Source organism: Sphaeramia orbicularis, chromosome 21 (genome assembly GCF_902148855.1).
Source record: "Sphaeramia orbicularis chromosome 21, fSphaOr1.1, whole genome shotgun sequence".
NCBI classification, from domain to species: domain Eukaryota; kingdom Metazoa; phylum Chordata; class Actinopteri; order Kurtiformes; family Apogonidae; genus Sphaeramia; species Sphaeramia orbicularis.
In genome coordinates this window covers 10961987-10976761 of record NC_043977.1, presented here as the reverse complement: position 1 = coordinate 10976761, position 14775 = coordinate 10961987, and the positions used below count along the sequence as shown (strand labels likewise).

Here is a 14775-nt window from a genome sequence, read left to right as displayed (position 1 = left end):
AAAAAGGTATAACATCTCTATATTGACAAAACTTTTTTTGTAGAATTTTTCATGTATTTAATACAAAATGATGACTGGATCACCAGTGACCCAGTGGGAATTTAGGGGTTAATCTCTACAATCTTCTGACATTCTAATGTTAAATTTATTGCCTGTTCCAGGCTTTTTCTGGTTAAATGAAAGTCAAGTAAATGAAATGTGTGAATCCAACTCAGTCCTCATCCTTTTAGATAAATACAGCTTGGCATGTGTGACTTACAGTACTCGTCCTTGCAAGTGACTGGTCCGACGATCTCCGATGGAGCACTGTGAACTCCGGCAGCGTTCTTAGCAACGACGCGGTACTCGTAGGTGTCTCCTTCTCCGAGGTTCGTGACAGTGAAATAGTTCTCGGTGATGGTGGTGTAATTACATTTCAGCCAGCGGTTGTCATCCCATTCGTCGGTACTGTAGACCTTCCTTTCCACAATGTAACCGACGATCTTACTGCCACCATCGTTGAAGGGGATGGTCCAGCACAGAGACACTGAGGACCGGGTGATGTCGGTCACCTCAGGTTTACCAGGAGGATCTGAGCAGCAAGGAAACAACATTTAACATCACATATGAAAACAGTTACATTATCCACTGATACTAAGACATGAAGATGTTTCACCCACCGACAGGGTTGAGAGCCACCACTGGTCTGGAAGCCTCACTGGCCTTACTGAGTCCAGCAATGTTCATGGCATAGACCCTGAACTGGTACTCCAGACCCTCAATCAGGTTGGACACCTTGTACTGGCACTCGAGGCAGGGAAGTTTGTTCTCCCTCACCCACAGGATGGTGTTCCTCTCCTTCTTCTCAATCCAGTACCCCGTCACCTTGCTGCCACCATCGGCATATGGGACATCCCATTTGATGCTGATGGCGTTGGCAGACACAGAGACCACATCTGGACGAGTTGGAGGACTTGGAGGAACTATGTAGGAGAGGCAGAGGAGAGGATAAGAAGTCTCAAAATGAGTGAACTTTAAATGGTTAGTCAGTCGTAAATGTTGGACAGAACTTACCAAATGGATGCTCGATAATAACAGCTGCAGACTCGATGGACTTGCTGACTCCGTACTTGTTCTCAGCGCACACTCTGAAGGTGTACTCCATGTATTTAGTCAGATGAGTCACTTTGATAGTGGTTCTCTTCACACTGGAGTTCACCACTTGCCAGGAGGCGTGGCCAGACTCACGTTTCTCCACAATGTAGTTGGTGATTTCACTGCCACCATCATCAACCGGCTCGGTCCAGGACAGGGTGCAGGACTCTGAGGACACTCCGGAGATCTCAACAGGGCCTGTAGGAGCCGAAGGTCTGCCCACCACCAGCACAGTCACAGTGAAGGTCACGACTCCGGCAGAGTTCTCCAGGACCAGGTAATACTTTCCGCTGTCACTCCTCTTGCTGTCCCTCACAATCAGGGTAGCCCTTTCCTTTGTGGTCCTGATGCAGACCCGGTCAGTCTCCTTCAGCTTCATTTCCTCAAGCTTCCAAGTTACTTTGGGGGCAGGTCTACCACTGATTGGGATGTCGATGGTGAAGGTGTTGGAGGCCTTGCAGGTGATAAGCTGGTTAGTGATACTGCTCAGGTCGGCTGTGGGCTCAATACGAGGCTCCTTGATAACCACAGAGCCAAACATTGCCTGAGGATCGCTGATTCCAGCATCATTCTTTGCCTTCACTCTGAAGTCATACTCCATGTTCTCAGTAAGACCCTCCACCAGCATCTTCTGCAATTTGCTTTCTCCTGCTACCATCCAGCGGTCGGTTCCTTTGGCTCTGAACTCAACAATATAGCCTCGAATGCGGCTGCCTCCGTCATGGTCGGGCTTCAGCCACACCAGAGAAGCTGTGGAGCTGCTGGTGTCAACGACATCTACTCTCTTGGGTGGAGCTGGTTCCTCTGTGGCAATGACAGGTTCTGTCATTTCCAGAGCTTCTCCCTGGCCGTACTGGTTCACAGCAATTACTCTGAACAGGTACGGAACTCCGATCTCCAGACCGGTCACACGGATCATCTGGCGGGAACATTTGGTGCTCACCTCCTGCCAGGCAAGGCGGCTCGCCTCACGCTTGTCCACAATGTAGTGATGGATTCTTGATCCTCCATCATTCGTGGGGGCATCCCACATCATTGTTAAGGCTCCACGGGTGACGTCTTTGAAACTGATGGCTGCAGGAGGTCCAGGTGTGTCCAGAACTTTGACTGTGAATGTGATAGACTTGCGACCGCTGTTGTTCTCCAGGGACAGGGTGTATTTTCCAGCTTCATAGCGAGTGCAGCCCTCAATAGTCAGAGTGGAGAAGCAGTCGGACGTGTTGACATCAGCCATGACTGGCAGTTCACCATCCACCTTTGACCATGTGGCCAGAGGAGCTGGTTTACCTCTGAAGGCGATGTTGAGAGACACAGTACCACCGTTCTTCACGATGTGAGTCTGTTTGAAGTCGGCACCAATGTCAATCTCAGGAGATGTGAGTCTGTCCAAAGCTTGAACAGCATTGGACAACACTGAGGCTTCACCTTGTCCAGATCCGTTCACAGCACTGACCCTGAACTTGTAGAGTTCTCCAGGAACCAGGCCCTTGGCAGTGTACTTGGTGTGGATGCAGATCTGGCTGTTGATGCGGTGCCACTCCTCCAGACTGGCCTTACACATGTCTATATTGTAACCGATGATTTCCATTCCACCGTCAAACACTGGTTTGGTCCATTCCAAGGTAATGGAGGACTTGGTGGAGTCAATGACCTGTTTGACATAAAAGAGCAAAAAGAAAATGGGATAATTTGAAACTGAATTGAAACTTCATTAAAAATTACAACCAAATCCAAGATATTTTCCAAATGAATGTTAGTTCTGCCCATAACGTCATGAATACAATAAGAACTTTTGAATATCTCAGTGTCCTTGTACAAGCTGTAAGTCAGGACAGTGTCTGACAGAGGAGATTTTTACCTCAAGAAATGGATGCCACTGTAGGATTTAACTCATCAATATTAACTGCATTGAATATACTGGATGTTGAATTAAGAGTTAAAATGAAAACCATGTTTTCATTTAAACTTTTTATTGCATTTTTGACCATTTTAATCTATTTTGGAATCAAATCATATAAGATATACTTCCTACTCCTGTTAACCATTAATAGTTATGGCCAGTTTTGTCTGCTGCAGCACCTTGATGACAGTGGGAGCGCTGGGAGTGCTGGTGGGCTCTCTGGTTTTGAATAGCCTGGAAGTGCTGCTGGCTGGTCCTATGCCGGCTCCGTTCTCCGCCATGACGCGGAATTCATACTCGTTGCCCTCGGTGAGGTTGGTGACACGGTGCCTCAGCTCAGTGATTGGCCTCTTGGATGAAACCTTTATCCAGCGCAGACTCTTCTTCTCCCGTCTTTCCAGGATGTAGTGTTTGATCTCATTGCCTCCATCAGACCTGGGTCTGGTCCAGCACATGGTGATGCTGTCTCCAGTTATATGGGTGGCGTCGGGGGTACCAGGGGCATCGGGCACCGCTGAAGGAGAGGGTTGAACTTTCAGTTAAAACTCTTCAAACCACAAAAACTTTTTCATCTTATCTCAAACAACAACAGAAAATGGAAACCCTTTTCAGAACATTAATGATGACTACTACTACTACTACTACTACTACTACTACTACTACTAATAATGTATATCTGTTCCATTGAATGTAGTAATGTAGCTGTTTATCTCTAATGGCTGCAAGTAAAATCAATTTGTTCATAGTTTGACTGATTCGTGGTAAATATTGATGGTTCCAGTTGGTTATGGAAATAAAAGTCTATATAACTGGGCGATGTCACCATATCAGCATGGCTCTAATGTCATTATAAATGTTCTTTTAATATTTTCCCTTTTTCTTAAAGAAATTCTAACATATTGATTACTGCACTTACTGTACTGCATCTGAGCGATGACAGGGTCAGAGTCCAGAGGTTTGCCAACACCAAACTTGTTGACGGCAGAGATTCTGAACTGGTACTCGTTGCCTTTGATGAGGTTGGTGGCGTTAAAGGAGCAGGCTTCACATTTAGAGGTGACCATTGCCCAGGAGATTCTGGACGTCTCCCTCTTCTCCACCACATAGTGTGTGATGGCAGCACAGCCATCGTTTTCTGGAGGATTCCACCACACTGTGCACTTTTCAGCTGTGATACCGGTGAAACGGATCGGACCCTCGCAAGGTCCAGGAGTGTCTGAAAGGTTATAAGACAACAGAATTATTGATGAACCTTTTCATGAGGAATGAATATAGAAATGTTTAGTAAATGAATGTGATGGGGACTGTGTGGAAACATAAACTTCATCATTCCTGTGTTTTCTGGACAAAAACTCAAAAGTATGTTTAGTTTTAAATGGCCTTTGGGATATGAAATTCACTATGATTAAACTCTTGTATCTTGGTATGAGATGAGAAAATGTGCTGATTAAAAAAGATTGAAATTCTGCTAATTATTTATCACAGTCAGTCAATATGAACATTATGTCCGAGCCTAATATTTGTACTGGTAAAGGAGATCCAAAGGAGTGACGTGGACCAAATGTACAATCTACATCACAAAGGAAGAAGATGCTACTTTCTCAGGTATTCTCTGGCTAATATATGATATAATTTATCACAACTGTTTTGTTTGTGCTACAAATATGTCAAATTTCAATGGAATAGAAGGATCTCTGCAAGGGCTTTTTTAATTTAAATGAGTTGTAAAACTACACCATAAAGGCAACAAAAGATGCTGTCATAGCTGAATGTTCTGGATGAGTGTTGACGAACCCTGTACTCTGACGTTGACGTCTGCCTTCTTGGTTCCAGAGCTGTTCTTGGCCTCCACGGTGTAGATTCCACGGTGGTTCCTGTCAGCATCACGGATGAACAGGCTGCTGGTGCCAATGCCGGTGGTGATCTCAATGTCGATCATGGTCCTCTTGTCGATCTCTTTGCCGTCTTTGTACCAAACAACCTGTGGGACAGGGCGTCCAGTGATGCTGCAGGCGAGTCTGACACTCTCTCCGGCTCTCATTGTGAGAACCTGATCTGGTGACCACTCAATCTCAGGAGAGACTGGAGATGCAAACACAAGGTCAACATAAGGATTCAACAGAGTCTGAAAAATATTTACGAGGATCTTTTTTTCTTAAAGATACGCACTGCTTTCGTCCTTGGTCATGATGTATCCGGAGGAGTTGGATGGTGGACTGATGGTACCCACGGCGTTCCTGGCAATCACCCTGAACTCAAACCTGTCTCCAGGTGACAGTCCGGTCACAGTGAACTGGGTGTCGCTGACATCTGTGAAGTTGCAGCGCAGCCATTTGCCTCTGCCTTGGCGTCTCTCCACACTGTAGGCCACAATCTTACTGCCTCCATCTCTTGTAGGGATTTCCCACTGAAGAGTGACCGAGTCTCTGGTCACGTCAATGCAAATGGGAGTACCAGGTGGATCTGATGGAGAAAAACATCGACCAGTTCATTCATGCAAACTTTCAAACTCAGCTATCTCTATTGTTCTCTGTTTACATGTTTAGATACTATACATCAAAACCACGAAACCAATAGGAAAAAAGATAGCATTTGTCTAGAAGATTGTATATCTTATCCGATTTTCATTTATAACCTCACAGAATTATTTTTTGCTGTTATGAATGTGTTTTTTCTTTCATAAATGGGTTTCATTTGCTGCAGTTCTCAGATCAGACAGTATTTAAAGTGTTGACTCACCGACTGGGGAAACGGCCCTAGCATGTTTGCTCTGTTCGCTGACAAGACTGAGTCCAGCATTGTTCTCTGCGTAGACTCTGAAGGAGTACTCCAGACCCTCCAAGAGGCCAATGACCCTGTACTCTCTGTTGGAAATGATTGTGGAGTTCACCTTCTGCCACAATAGACTATTCCGGTCCTTCTTCTCCACATGGTAGCCCAGGATGGGGGAACCACCATCAAAGCCTGGTGCCTCCCACCTGATGCTCATGCCATCGCTGGTGACGTTGTATGCCACTGGTTTTCCAGGAGGACCAGGGGGTTTGTACTGATGCTGAGCAATGATGTCTGGAGAGTTAAGTGCTTCACTGACTCCAAACTTGTTCTCTGCTCGGACTCTGAACTGGTACTCGGTTCCCTTAACCAAGTTGGGGATCTTGAAGGTGGTCCTGACCACACTGGAGCAGACCATCTTCCAGTTAGCCTGAGAAGTCTCACGTTTCTCCACACTGTAGCAAGTGATCTCGCTGCCTCCATCATCCTTTGGCTCATTCCAGGAGATGATGATACTCTGGGCTTTGATTTCATCAAAGTGGACTGGACCAACAGGCACAGATGGAGGTCCAAGAATCACCACATTAATGTCAAAGTAGTTCTTGATGGTTCTGTTATCCAGAACCAGAGTATACTGACCAGCGTGCTCCTTCTTAGCACTTCTGACAGTGACAGATGTCTTGTTGTCAGTGGTTCTGAAGCGGACCTTCTCACTTTCCTTCAAAGGCTGGTTGTCTTTCAGCCAGCTGATTGCTGGGCGTGGTTTTCCCTTGAAAGGCAACTCGATATGGATGTTCTGTCCAACACGAACTGCCAGCTCTCCATTGGGATAGTCGATCAGACTGGCCTCAGGTGGAATGATGAAGTCCATCACTGTGATTGGACCAATCTGGGAGAAGTCGCTGGTTCCCTTCTCATTCTTAGCAAACACTCTGAAGTCCATGACAGTGTTCTCTTTGAGTCCGGTCACTTCACAGCTGCAGCGCTTGCAGGTTGCGCCCAGAGTCCAGGTTGGGTCTTCTTTGGTTCTCTTCTCAAGGACATAATCAGTGATGTGGCTGCCACCGTCGTGGTCTGGTCTGGTCCACTGCAGAGTGACGGAGGTTTTGGTGGAGTCCACCATCACTAGGTTTTTAACTCCTCCTGGAGTTTCAGTGGCTCTGACTGGCTCGGTGGTCTCACAAGTGTCACCAACACCGTACTCGTTCTCAGCAGATACACGGAAGAAGTAAGCCACGTCTTCTTCCAAACCTGACACTTTGTAGGTAGTGTTAGCGCATTCAGCAGTGATCACCTGGTAGGCCTTCATGGTGGATGCCTTCTTCTCAACGACGTAGTTGGTGACAGGAGAACCGCCATCGATGAGCGGAGCCTCCCAGCTGAGCGTCAGTTTCCCTCTGGTCACATTCTTGATCAGCAGTTTCTGACAGGTTGATGGACTGTCCAGAACCTTCAGGGAAACTGTGATGATCTTGGGTTCTCCGACTCCATTCTCAATCTCCAGCATATATTTTCCACAGTCATCACGAGTGACTTTGGGGATCAGCAGGGTAGTGGCACGGTCAGAGCTCTTGATAGTGAAACGATTGTCACCAGCCATATTGCGGTCACCACGGCGCCAGGTGATGTTGGGGGCGGGGCGGCCCTTCAGGGGGATGAACACCTCCACATCACGGCCAGCTTTTGCTGTGTACTGTGTGGTCATGGGAACGTCCAGGTCCAAATCAGCCTCCTCTGTTAGAGAAAACACCAACAAAACAGAGAAAATAGAAATGACATGATTACTAGTTTAGTCACTGTGGTTCATGTGGGTTTGTATTAAAACATTTGTTTTTGTGGCTTGAAATAAATGAAATGTACAAACCCAGGATGTCTTTGGCTTGCACTGGTTGGTACATCTTGATGTCTTCTCCTTTGCCCTTGCAGTTGACAGCGTAAACTCTGAAGAAATAGTAGACTCCAGGTTTCAGGTGGGACACCACATACTCACAGCCCTTGACCTCAGGGTTGATTGTCACCCATTCTTTCTCCTCAGTGTTCATCTGGTCCAGAATATAGTGTGTGATTTTACTGCCACCATCATAGACTGGCCTCTCCCAGCCCAAGGTGATGGAAGTCTTTGTGGAGTCGACCACACGCAGTTTGGATGGTTCGCCAGGCAGATCTGGAGGAGGCAAAACGACATGAATATCATCTGTACAATCTGTAAAAGAGGAACAATGTGCTCTTTGAGGCTGGTGTGAGGCGTACCGATGGGGTCAAAGGCTTTGTATAAATCAGAGGCCTCTGAGTAGTTTCCAGCTCCGGCTTTGTTCACAGCACAGACTCTGTATTGGTACTCATTGTTCTCCACCAGGTTTGTCACTTTCTGTCTGGTGTCTCTGATGGTTCCTTTCACCACCTGGACACAAAAAAGACATGAGCAACAAATCCACTGAAATAAAGATTGAAAAAGCAGCCTTTTGTTAATAGAAATACAGAAGATAATAAGGTTGTCTGACATGATAATGTGTCTTTTTATGCATTGTCCATCCATTTCATACAAAATCTGTCAATACTGAGTGGAGCTAATGTTTAGATTTTATTCTTCAAAAGATTTTGTGATGAAAAGTAAATAAAAAGGAAGAGAAAAGTACAAGGGTAAATAAAAAGTAAGCAGAAAACATTTAGTAAACCTTTATTTAAAGAAATTAATGAAAGAAAGAGATGAAACAAACCTTGAACCACTGCAGACTCTTCTTCTCTCTCTTCTCTAGGTAGTACCCGTCAATGTCGCTGCCTCCGTCCAACGCTGGTCTCTCCCAGATCACAGTCATGGTGGACTTGGTGATCATGGTCACTTTAGGTTTGGATGGCTCGCTAGGAGGAACTGTAGGAAACAAAAATCATTAGCTCATCGTTAGTTCATGTCTTCTCACCTTCTAACGTCTGTCATGTTTCAGATGGTGAGTGTTGCTGTGTTTTCTCACCAAAAGCATTCTTTGCAACAACAGGCTCTGACTCCAGTGGGTCTCCTATGCCATACTTGTTGACTCCGCGGACTCTGAAGATGTACTCGTTGCCCTGGATGAGTCTAGGAACGTTGACAATGCAGTCCATTAGCTTCTCAGAGACTATGGACCACATGACTCTGCTGCTCTCCCTCTTCTCTACAATGTAGTGGGTGACCATGGCACCGCCCTCGTCAGCAGGTGGAGACCACATGATAGTGATGTTGTCTGCTGTCACCTTCTTGAACTGGATCTCCCCAGCAGGAGGTCCTGGTTTATCTGGAAAGGAAGTGAGTAGATCCACCTTAGACCAAAATAAAAGTCCTTGGGATATAAAAAGAGAAATATCTAAAATTTAGATTTGTTGTAATAAGCCACACCCTCTTTAATCAGTTATCAAGTCAATAACATGACTTTCCATTTGTTAACAATTAACAATTCATAATTTTTTTCTCTTGCAATGTTAGAACACACAAACAATTTTACAGTTTGTCAAAGATCAGTCTACATTATTTAAAAAAAAAAAAAAAATACATTGCTCCCCGAAGGATTCAGTTGGTGTCTGAATAGTTTAAACCAGCTCTAAATGTTAAGTGTCATGAGGTAACTTTTGTTATGTGGCCCTATGTAAATAAAATTTGATTGATTGATTGACATTTAAAGATAATTAAACAACATAATTAGTCCACATACATACAGATTAGGTGGAGTTAGAGAGTTCTTTCTACCTTGGATGAGGAGTCTGACGATGCCGCAGGCGGATCCCAGAGAGTTCTTCACCTTCACCTCATAGGTTCCAGAGTTCAGTCGGGTTGTTTCTCTCAGGAACAGACTTGTTGACTCGAATGTGTGCTTGAAGGTGACCTGAGCAGAGGGTTTGAGTTCCCTGCCATCCTTAAACCATTCAATAGTTGGGGCAGGCTTTGCTGTGATATTAAACTTCAGTTCCACATTGGACTCAGCCTTGTACTTCACCTCCTGGAGGTACTCTTGAGGAACTTCGATCTCTGGAGCGCCTGGAAGAAAAACAAACACTGGACGAGTTAGAGCCCATTCTGACAAAACATGTGACTTTTGGTGGTTTTACAGCTGCAGAAAAACCCATAAACAAATCTGCTGCGTCTTACCATAGGTGTCCACACATGTGGCCGGCCCAGCGCTCATAGATGGGTTACTGATGGATCCAACAGCATTCCTGGCCATGACTCTGAACTCGTATGACTCATCTTGGGTCAGACCAGTCACAGTGTAATGGGTGTCGAAGATGTTGGTGAGGTTAGCTTTGGTCCACCTGCCGCTGACTCCTTCTCTCTTCTCAACAATGTATCCAGTGAGTGGGGATCCACCATCATAGTTCGGCTTCTCCCAAGCCAGACTGATGGAGTGTTTAGTGATGTCGCTGATGCGCAGGTTCACAGGAGGTTCTGCAGATACAGATAATGAAAAAAGTCATCAGAAAACTACCCCTGAAGCTGCTGTAAAGAGTTGTGTTTAGTCTTTTTTGATCATCTACTCACCACAGGCATCAATGGCCAGCACAGCATCAGAAATCTTGCTGAAGGCACTGATTCCAGCTGCATTTTCTGCTGCAACCTTGAACTCATAGATGAGTCCGGCATTGATGTTGGTAACCTTACAGTGTGTAGCACGGATCACCATTTTGTTGACTCTCTGCCACAGAATGCTATTCTTGTCCTTCATCTGGAGATGGTATCCAAACACGTGGCTGCCTCCGTCAGACTTGGGCTCCTTCCAGGCCACAGCGATGGACTCCCTTGTTACAGAGGTGATCTCTGGAGTCGATGGAGCATCAGGGATAGCTGGAAGAAGACACATCGATGTAAAAAGGTGATTCTATGAAATAATACTCCATCTTTCATGATAACACAGATACAATGTGAAATAATAATGAAAATAAAAATGTCTTCAGTTGAACTGAGAGGTAAAATGTGGAGGTAAAACAAAGATGACTTACTGTAAGGAAGGCTGACAGCAACTGTTGGAGAGTCGATGTGCTCACTGATTCCATATCTGTTCTCAGCTCTGATCCTGAACTGGTACTCCAGTCCAGTGGTGAGCTTCATGATCTTCATGGTGCAGCGGGCCACAGCAGACGACACATCCATCCAGTTGGCAGTGGTGGTTTCTCTCTTCTGGATGATGTAGTTGGTGATGGGACTTCCACCATCATACGCCGGTGGGAGCCACTTCAGACTAACACTGTCCTCAGTGATGTCAAACAGCTCCACAGGACCGACAGGGGCGCTGGGCCGATCCAGGACCACAATATTCACAAAGGACTTGGTGGTACCACAGGAGTTGGAGGCGGTGATATCATAGCGTCCGGAGTCTCCGGTTATGCTCTCACGTAGAACGATCTTAATGCTGTCGGGAGTCACCTCAGAGTTGAACCTCATTGTGTTCTTGACCAGTGTGTTGTCCTTGGTCAGAGAGACTTTGGGCAGAGGTCGGCCAGTCAGAGGGATTTCACACTTCAGTGTGGATCCGGCCCTGACATAGACCGTGTTGTGGGGGAAGTCCTTCATGTTGACCTCGGGAGATTCTGGATAAGAAGGAAAAGTCAAACCAAGGTTAAAGTTAAAACTAAAACTAGCAGTGAAAAAATGACACTAAATAAAAGCTACAGTAAACATTTCAGCACAAACTTCAAGTCCAGGTAAAATCAGGTTTGTCTTGATTTTATGATTTATACTTGTTGTGGTTTGTTGTCTGAATATGAAAATAATTAATCAATATTTAAATTTATTATCCAATAAACTGATCACTGAACTAATGATGATAAAAAAAGATTAAAACCTAAATATGACCTGATCAGATCCAAAACAGGATCACATTAAAAACAAACAAAAAATAAATAAACTCCAACAAATATATCTAAAACTGAAATGAAACCAAAGGCCAAACTAAAAGACTCTGATGGCTCTGGTTAAAATGAGGGTAATGTTAAAAACATACATCCTGTTTGTAACTCACCGAGCTGGTCTTTTACAGCCACAGGAGTCAACATTTCCTTGGCGTCACTGAATCCAGCATGGTTCTCAGCCCGGATTCTGAAGAAGTACTCAGCGTTCTCCCTCAGACCTGACACCGTAAAGTGGATGAACTTGGTCACTCCACACTTGACCCACTTCTCCTGTCCTTTCTCCATGGCTTCCACCAGGTACCCAGTGATCCTGCTGCCTCCGTCCTGTTCTGGTCTGGCCCAGGCCAGAGACACGCTCTCTTTGTTCACATCAGTCACACCCAGTTTGGGAGGTGGGCTTGGTTTTTCTGAAACAACAGGAAATATTGATTCATAGATATGATCCAGTCTCATTTTTTATAAGGTTTATTATACATTAACTTTGGTCAAAATATGCTCCAACATTTGTTCAACTGTATTGCAAATCACCTAAAAAAATTATCAAAGTCTGAAATTTCTAATTATATACTTAATAAAATAAAACAGGGGAATGGTCTGAATAAAACAATACTTTCTTTTTCACTGCAGAAGATCTGAACCACTTCTACTGTTAAAGAGCATGTGTTTAATTTTGGTTTTGTCAAAACAGTATGAGTAAGTGTGCTTTAGTCAAAAAAAACAAAAAAGATTCCAAATGTAACTAGAAATACTCAGAACCACTCAGATCTATTGGAGTTAAGTCAAAATAATGGTCAGTACCTGAGATCTTGGTTCCATCCTTGGTCTCAGCAGGAACACCAACACCGTACTCGTTCTCGCCCGTCACTCTGAAATAGTAGACTTCTCCCTCCTTCAGGTCTGACACCTTGTACGTGAGCCTATGGCAGGTGTCCGTCAGCCTGGTCCAGCCTTTCTTACTGGCCTCTCTAATATCAACAAGATAGTTTTTGACCGGTCCACCTCCTTCATTTTCAGGAGTGTCCCAGGACACAGTAGCAGACGACTTGGTCACTTCCTTGATTTCTACCCGGGCAGGAGGTCCAGGGGAGTCCAGGACTCTGACACTGAGGGTCAGGGAGGCAGTTCCAGCTACACTGGACAGAGTGATGGTGTATTTTCCTGAGTCATTGCGGGTGGCTTTCTCTAAGGTGATCGAAGAGAAGGTGTCTGTGGTATCAATGACAGCACGAACTCTCAGGTCCACATCAGGCTTTGTCCAGGACACATTGGGAATGGGTTTGCCTCTGAACGGCACTGTCAAGGTGAAAGAGCTGCCATCCTTCACAATAAGAGTCTTCCTCATCTCGTTGCTAATGTCAAACACTGGCTCCTCCTGTCTGTCTTTGGCCACCTGTTTGTCAGTCTCAGCACTGGGCTCGCTGGCTCCAATTTTGTTAATAGACTTGACAACAAACACATACTCAACTCCAGGGGTCAGTCCCACCACTGTGAACTCTGTGTTCTTGGTGTTCTGTACTCCAACCATCCATTCATCATCCAGACTCTTCCTGTATTCCACTCTGTAACCTGTCACAGGTGATCCTCCATCAAACAGTGGTTTATTCCAGGACAGAGTAACTGTGGTCTTTGTAGAGTCAATGATTTTAGGTTTAGCTGGAGGAGATGGCAAGAACTGCGGGTCTTCAGCTTTGGTGAGTGGGCATGGGGTGCTGGGAGCACTGAGTCCAGCAGAATTCTCTGCAAACACTCTGTACTCATACTCACAGCCGTCACGGAGATGTGAGGCTTTGACTCTAAGATCATAAACTGGCTTCTTGTTGACACGGCACCAGCGCAGTCCGGTCTTTTCTCGCTTTTCAATGACATAGCCAGAGATACTGCTACCACCGTCAGAAACAGGTCTTTCCCAGCAGATTGTCATAGCTTCACTGGTAACAGAAGTAACCTGGACATTGGTAGGAGCAGCAGGGACAGTAAATGGATCCATGGCCTTTGTGGGCTCACTCTCCAAAGCTTCTCCATCTCCATATTTGTTAACTCCTCTAACTCTGAAGATGTACTCATTTCCTTTGAGCAGCTTGGTTACTTTACATGTGGTAGCCTTCATATCACCATAGACTAGAGTCCATGCAAGACGGCTTGTCTCTTGTTTTTCCACAATGTAATGCATGATTTCGGCTCCACCATTCTCTTGTGGTGGTCCCCAGGTGAGGGTACATTTCTCTGCTGTGAGGCCTGACACCGCCAAAGGTCCTGAAGCAGGCCCAGGCCTGTCCAGTACCTTGCAGTTAACAGCCACAGATCTGGTGCCGGCCACATTGTGCAGTGTTAGAACATACTGGCCTGAGTCTCTCCTGATGGCATCTCTGACAATTAATGTGGTTGCGAAATTGGTGGAGGTGATTTCACATCTGGCTTTAGCCTCAATTTCCTTTCCATCCTTGGACCAGGAGACAACAGGGAGTGGACGGCCAGTAATTTCAGCATCAATTTTGATGATATCTCCTGCTTTAATAACAACCAGTTGCCTGAGTTTATCATCCATGATTATTGTAGGTGGGTCAACATCATCCTTGACGGTAACAGGTCCGGTGTTTTCAGAAGGAGCACTGAACTGTTCAGCTGAATTCTTGGCAATGACATGGAAGTCATACTGGACATCTTCTGTGAGACCTGTGACATCAAAGTAGGTGTCTTGGAGGTTGGTAAAGTTACATTTCAGCCAGCGTCCATTTGGAAGTTCTCTACGTTCAACAATATAGCCAGTAATCTTGGCACTGCCTGCATACTCAGGTCCGTCCCAGAAGAGGGAAACTGAGGTCCTTGTGATATTGGTGACTTTGAGGTTACATGGAGATGGGCATGGATCCCTAGCTGCCACAGGCTCACTTGGCTTAGAGCATGGACCAATGCCAGCCATGTTCTCAGCATAGACTCTGAACTGATAGAGTAGACCCTCTTCTATGCCAGTCATCTTAAACTGATTCTCAGCAACAAGACCTCTGTTAACTTTGGTCCACAGGATGCTACTTTGGTCCTTGCATTCAATGTGATATCCAGTGACAGGGCTACCACCGTCGCTGGCAGGTCTACCC

At 45.5% G+C, this 14775-nt stretch overlaps 1 protein-coding gene across 1 annotated transcript in view; it reads right to left on the bottom strand.

Annotated features, from left to right (window-relative positions):
* Positions 1–14775, bottom strand: part of LOC115412831 (titin-like) — a 237885-nt gene that overhangs the window by 19642 nt on the left and 203468 nt on the right. Inside the window, 18 exon segments of the mRNA XM_030125488.1 lie at positions 260–571; positions 660–962; positions 1054–2785; positions 3214–3548; positions 3951–4250; positions 4829–5116; positions 5204–5497; positions 5774–7540; positions 7671–7970; positions 8057–8207; positions 8524–8675; positions 8776–9075; positions 9525–9812; positions 9924–10220; positions 10314–10616; positions 10772–11359; positions 11791–12087; positions 12479–14773. Coding sequence (XP_029981348.1) covers positions 260–571; positions 660–962; positions 1054–2785; positions 3214–3548; positions 3951–4250; positions 4829–5116; positions 5204–5497; positions 5774–7540; positions 7671–7970; positions 8057–8207; positions 8524–8675; positions 8776–9075; positions 9525–9812; positions 9924–10220; positions 10314–10616; positions 10772–11359; positions 11791–12087; positions 12479–14773 — 10302 coding nt within the window.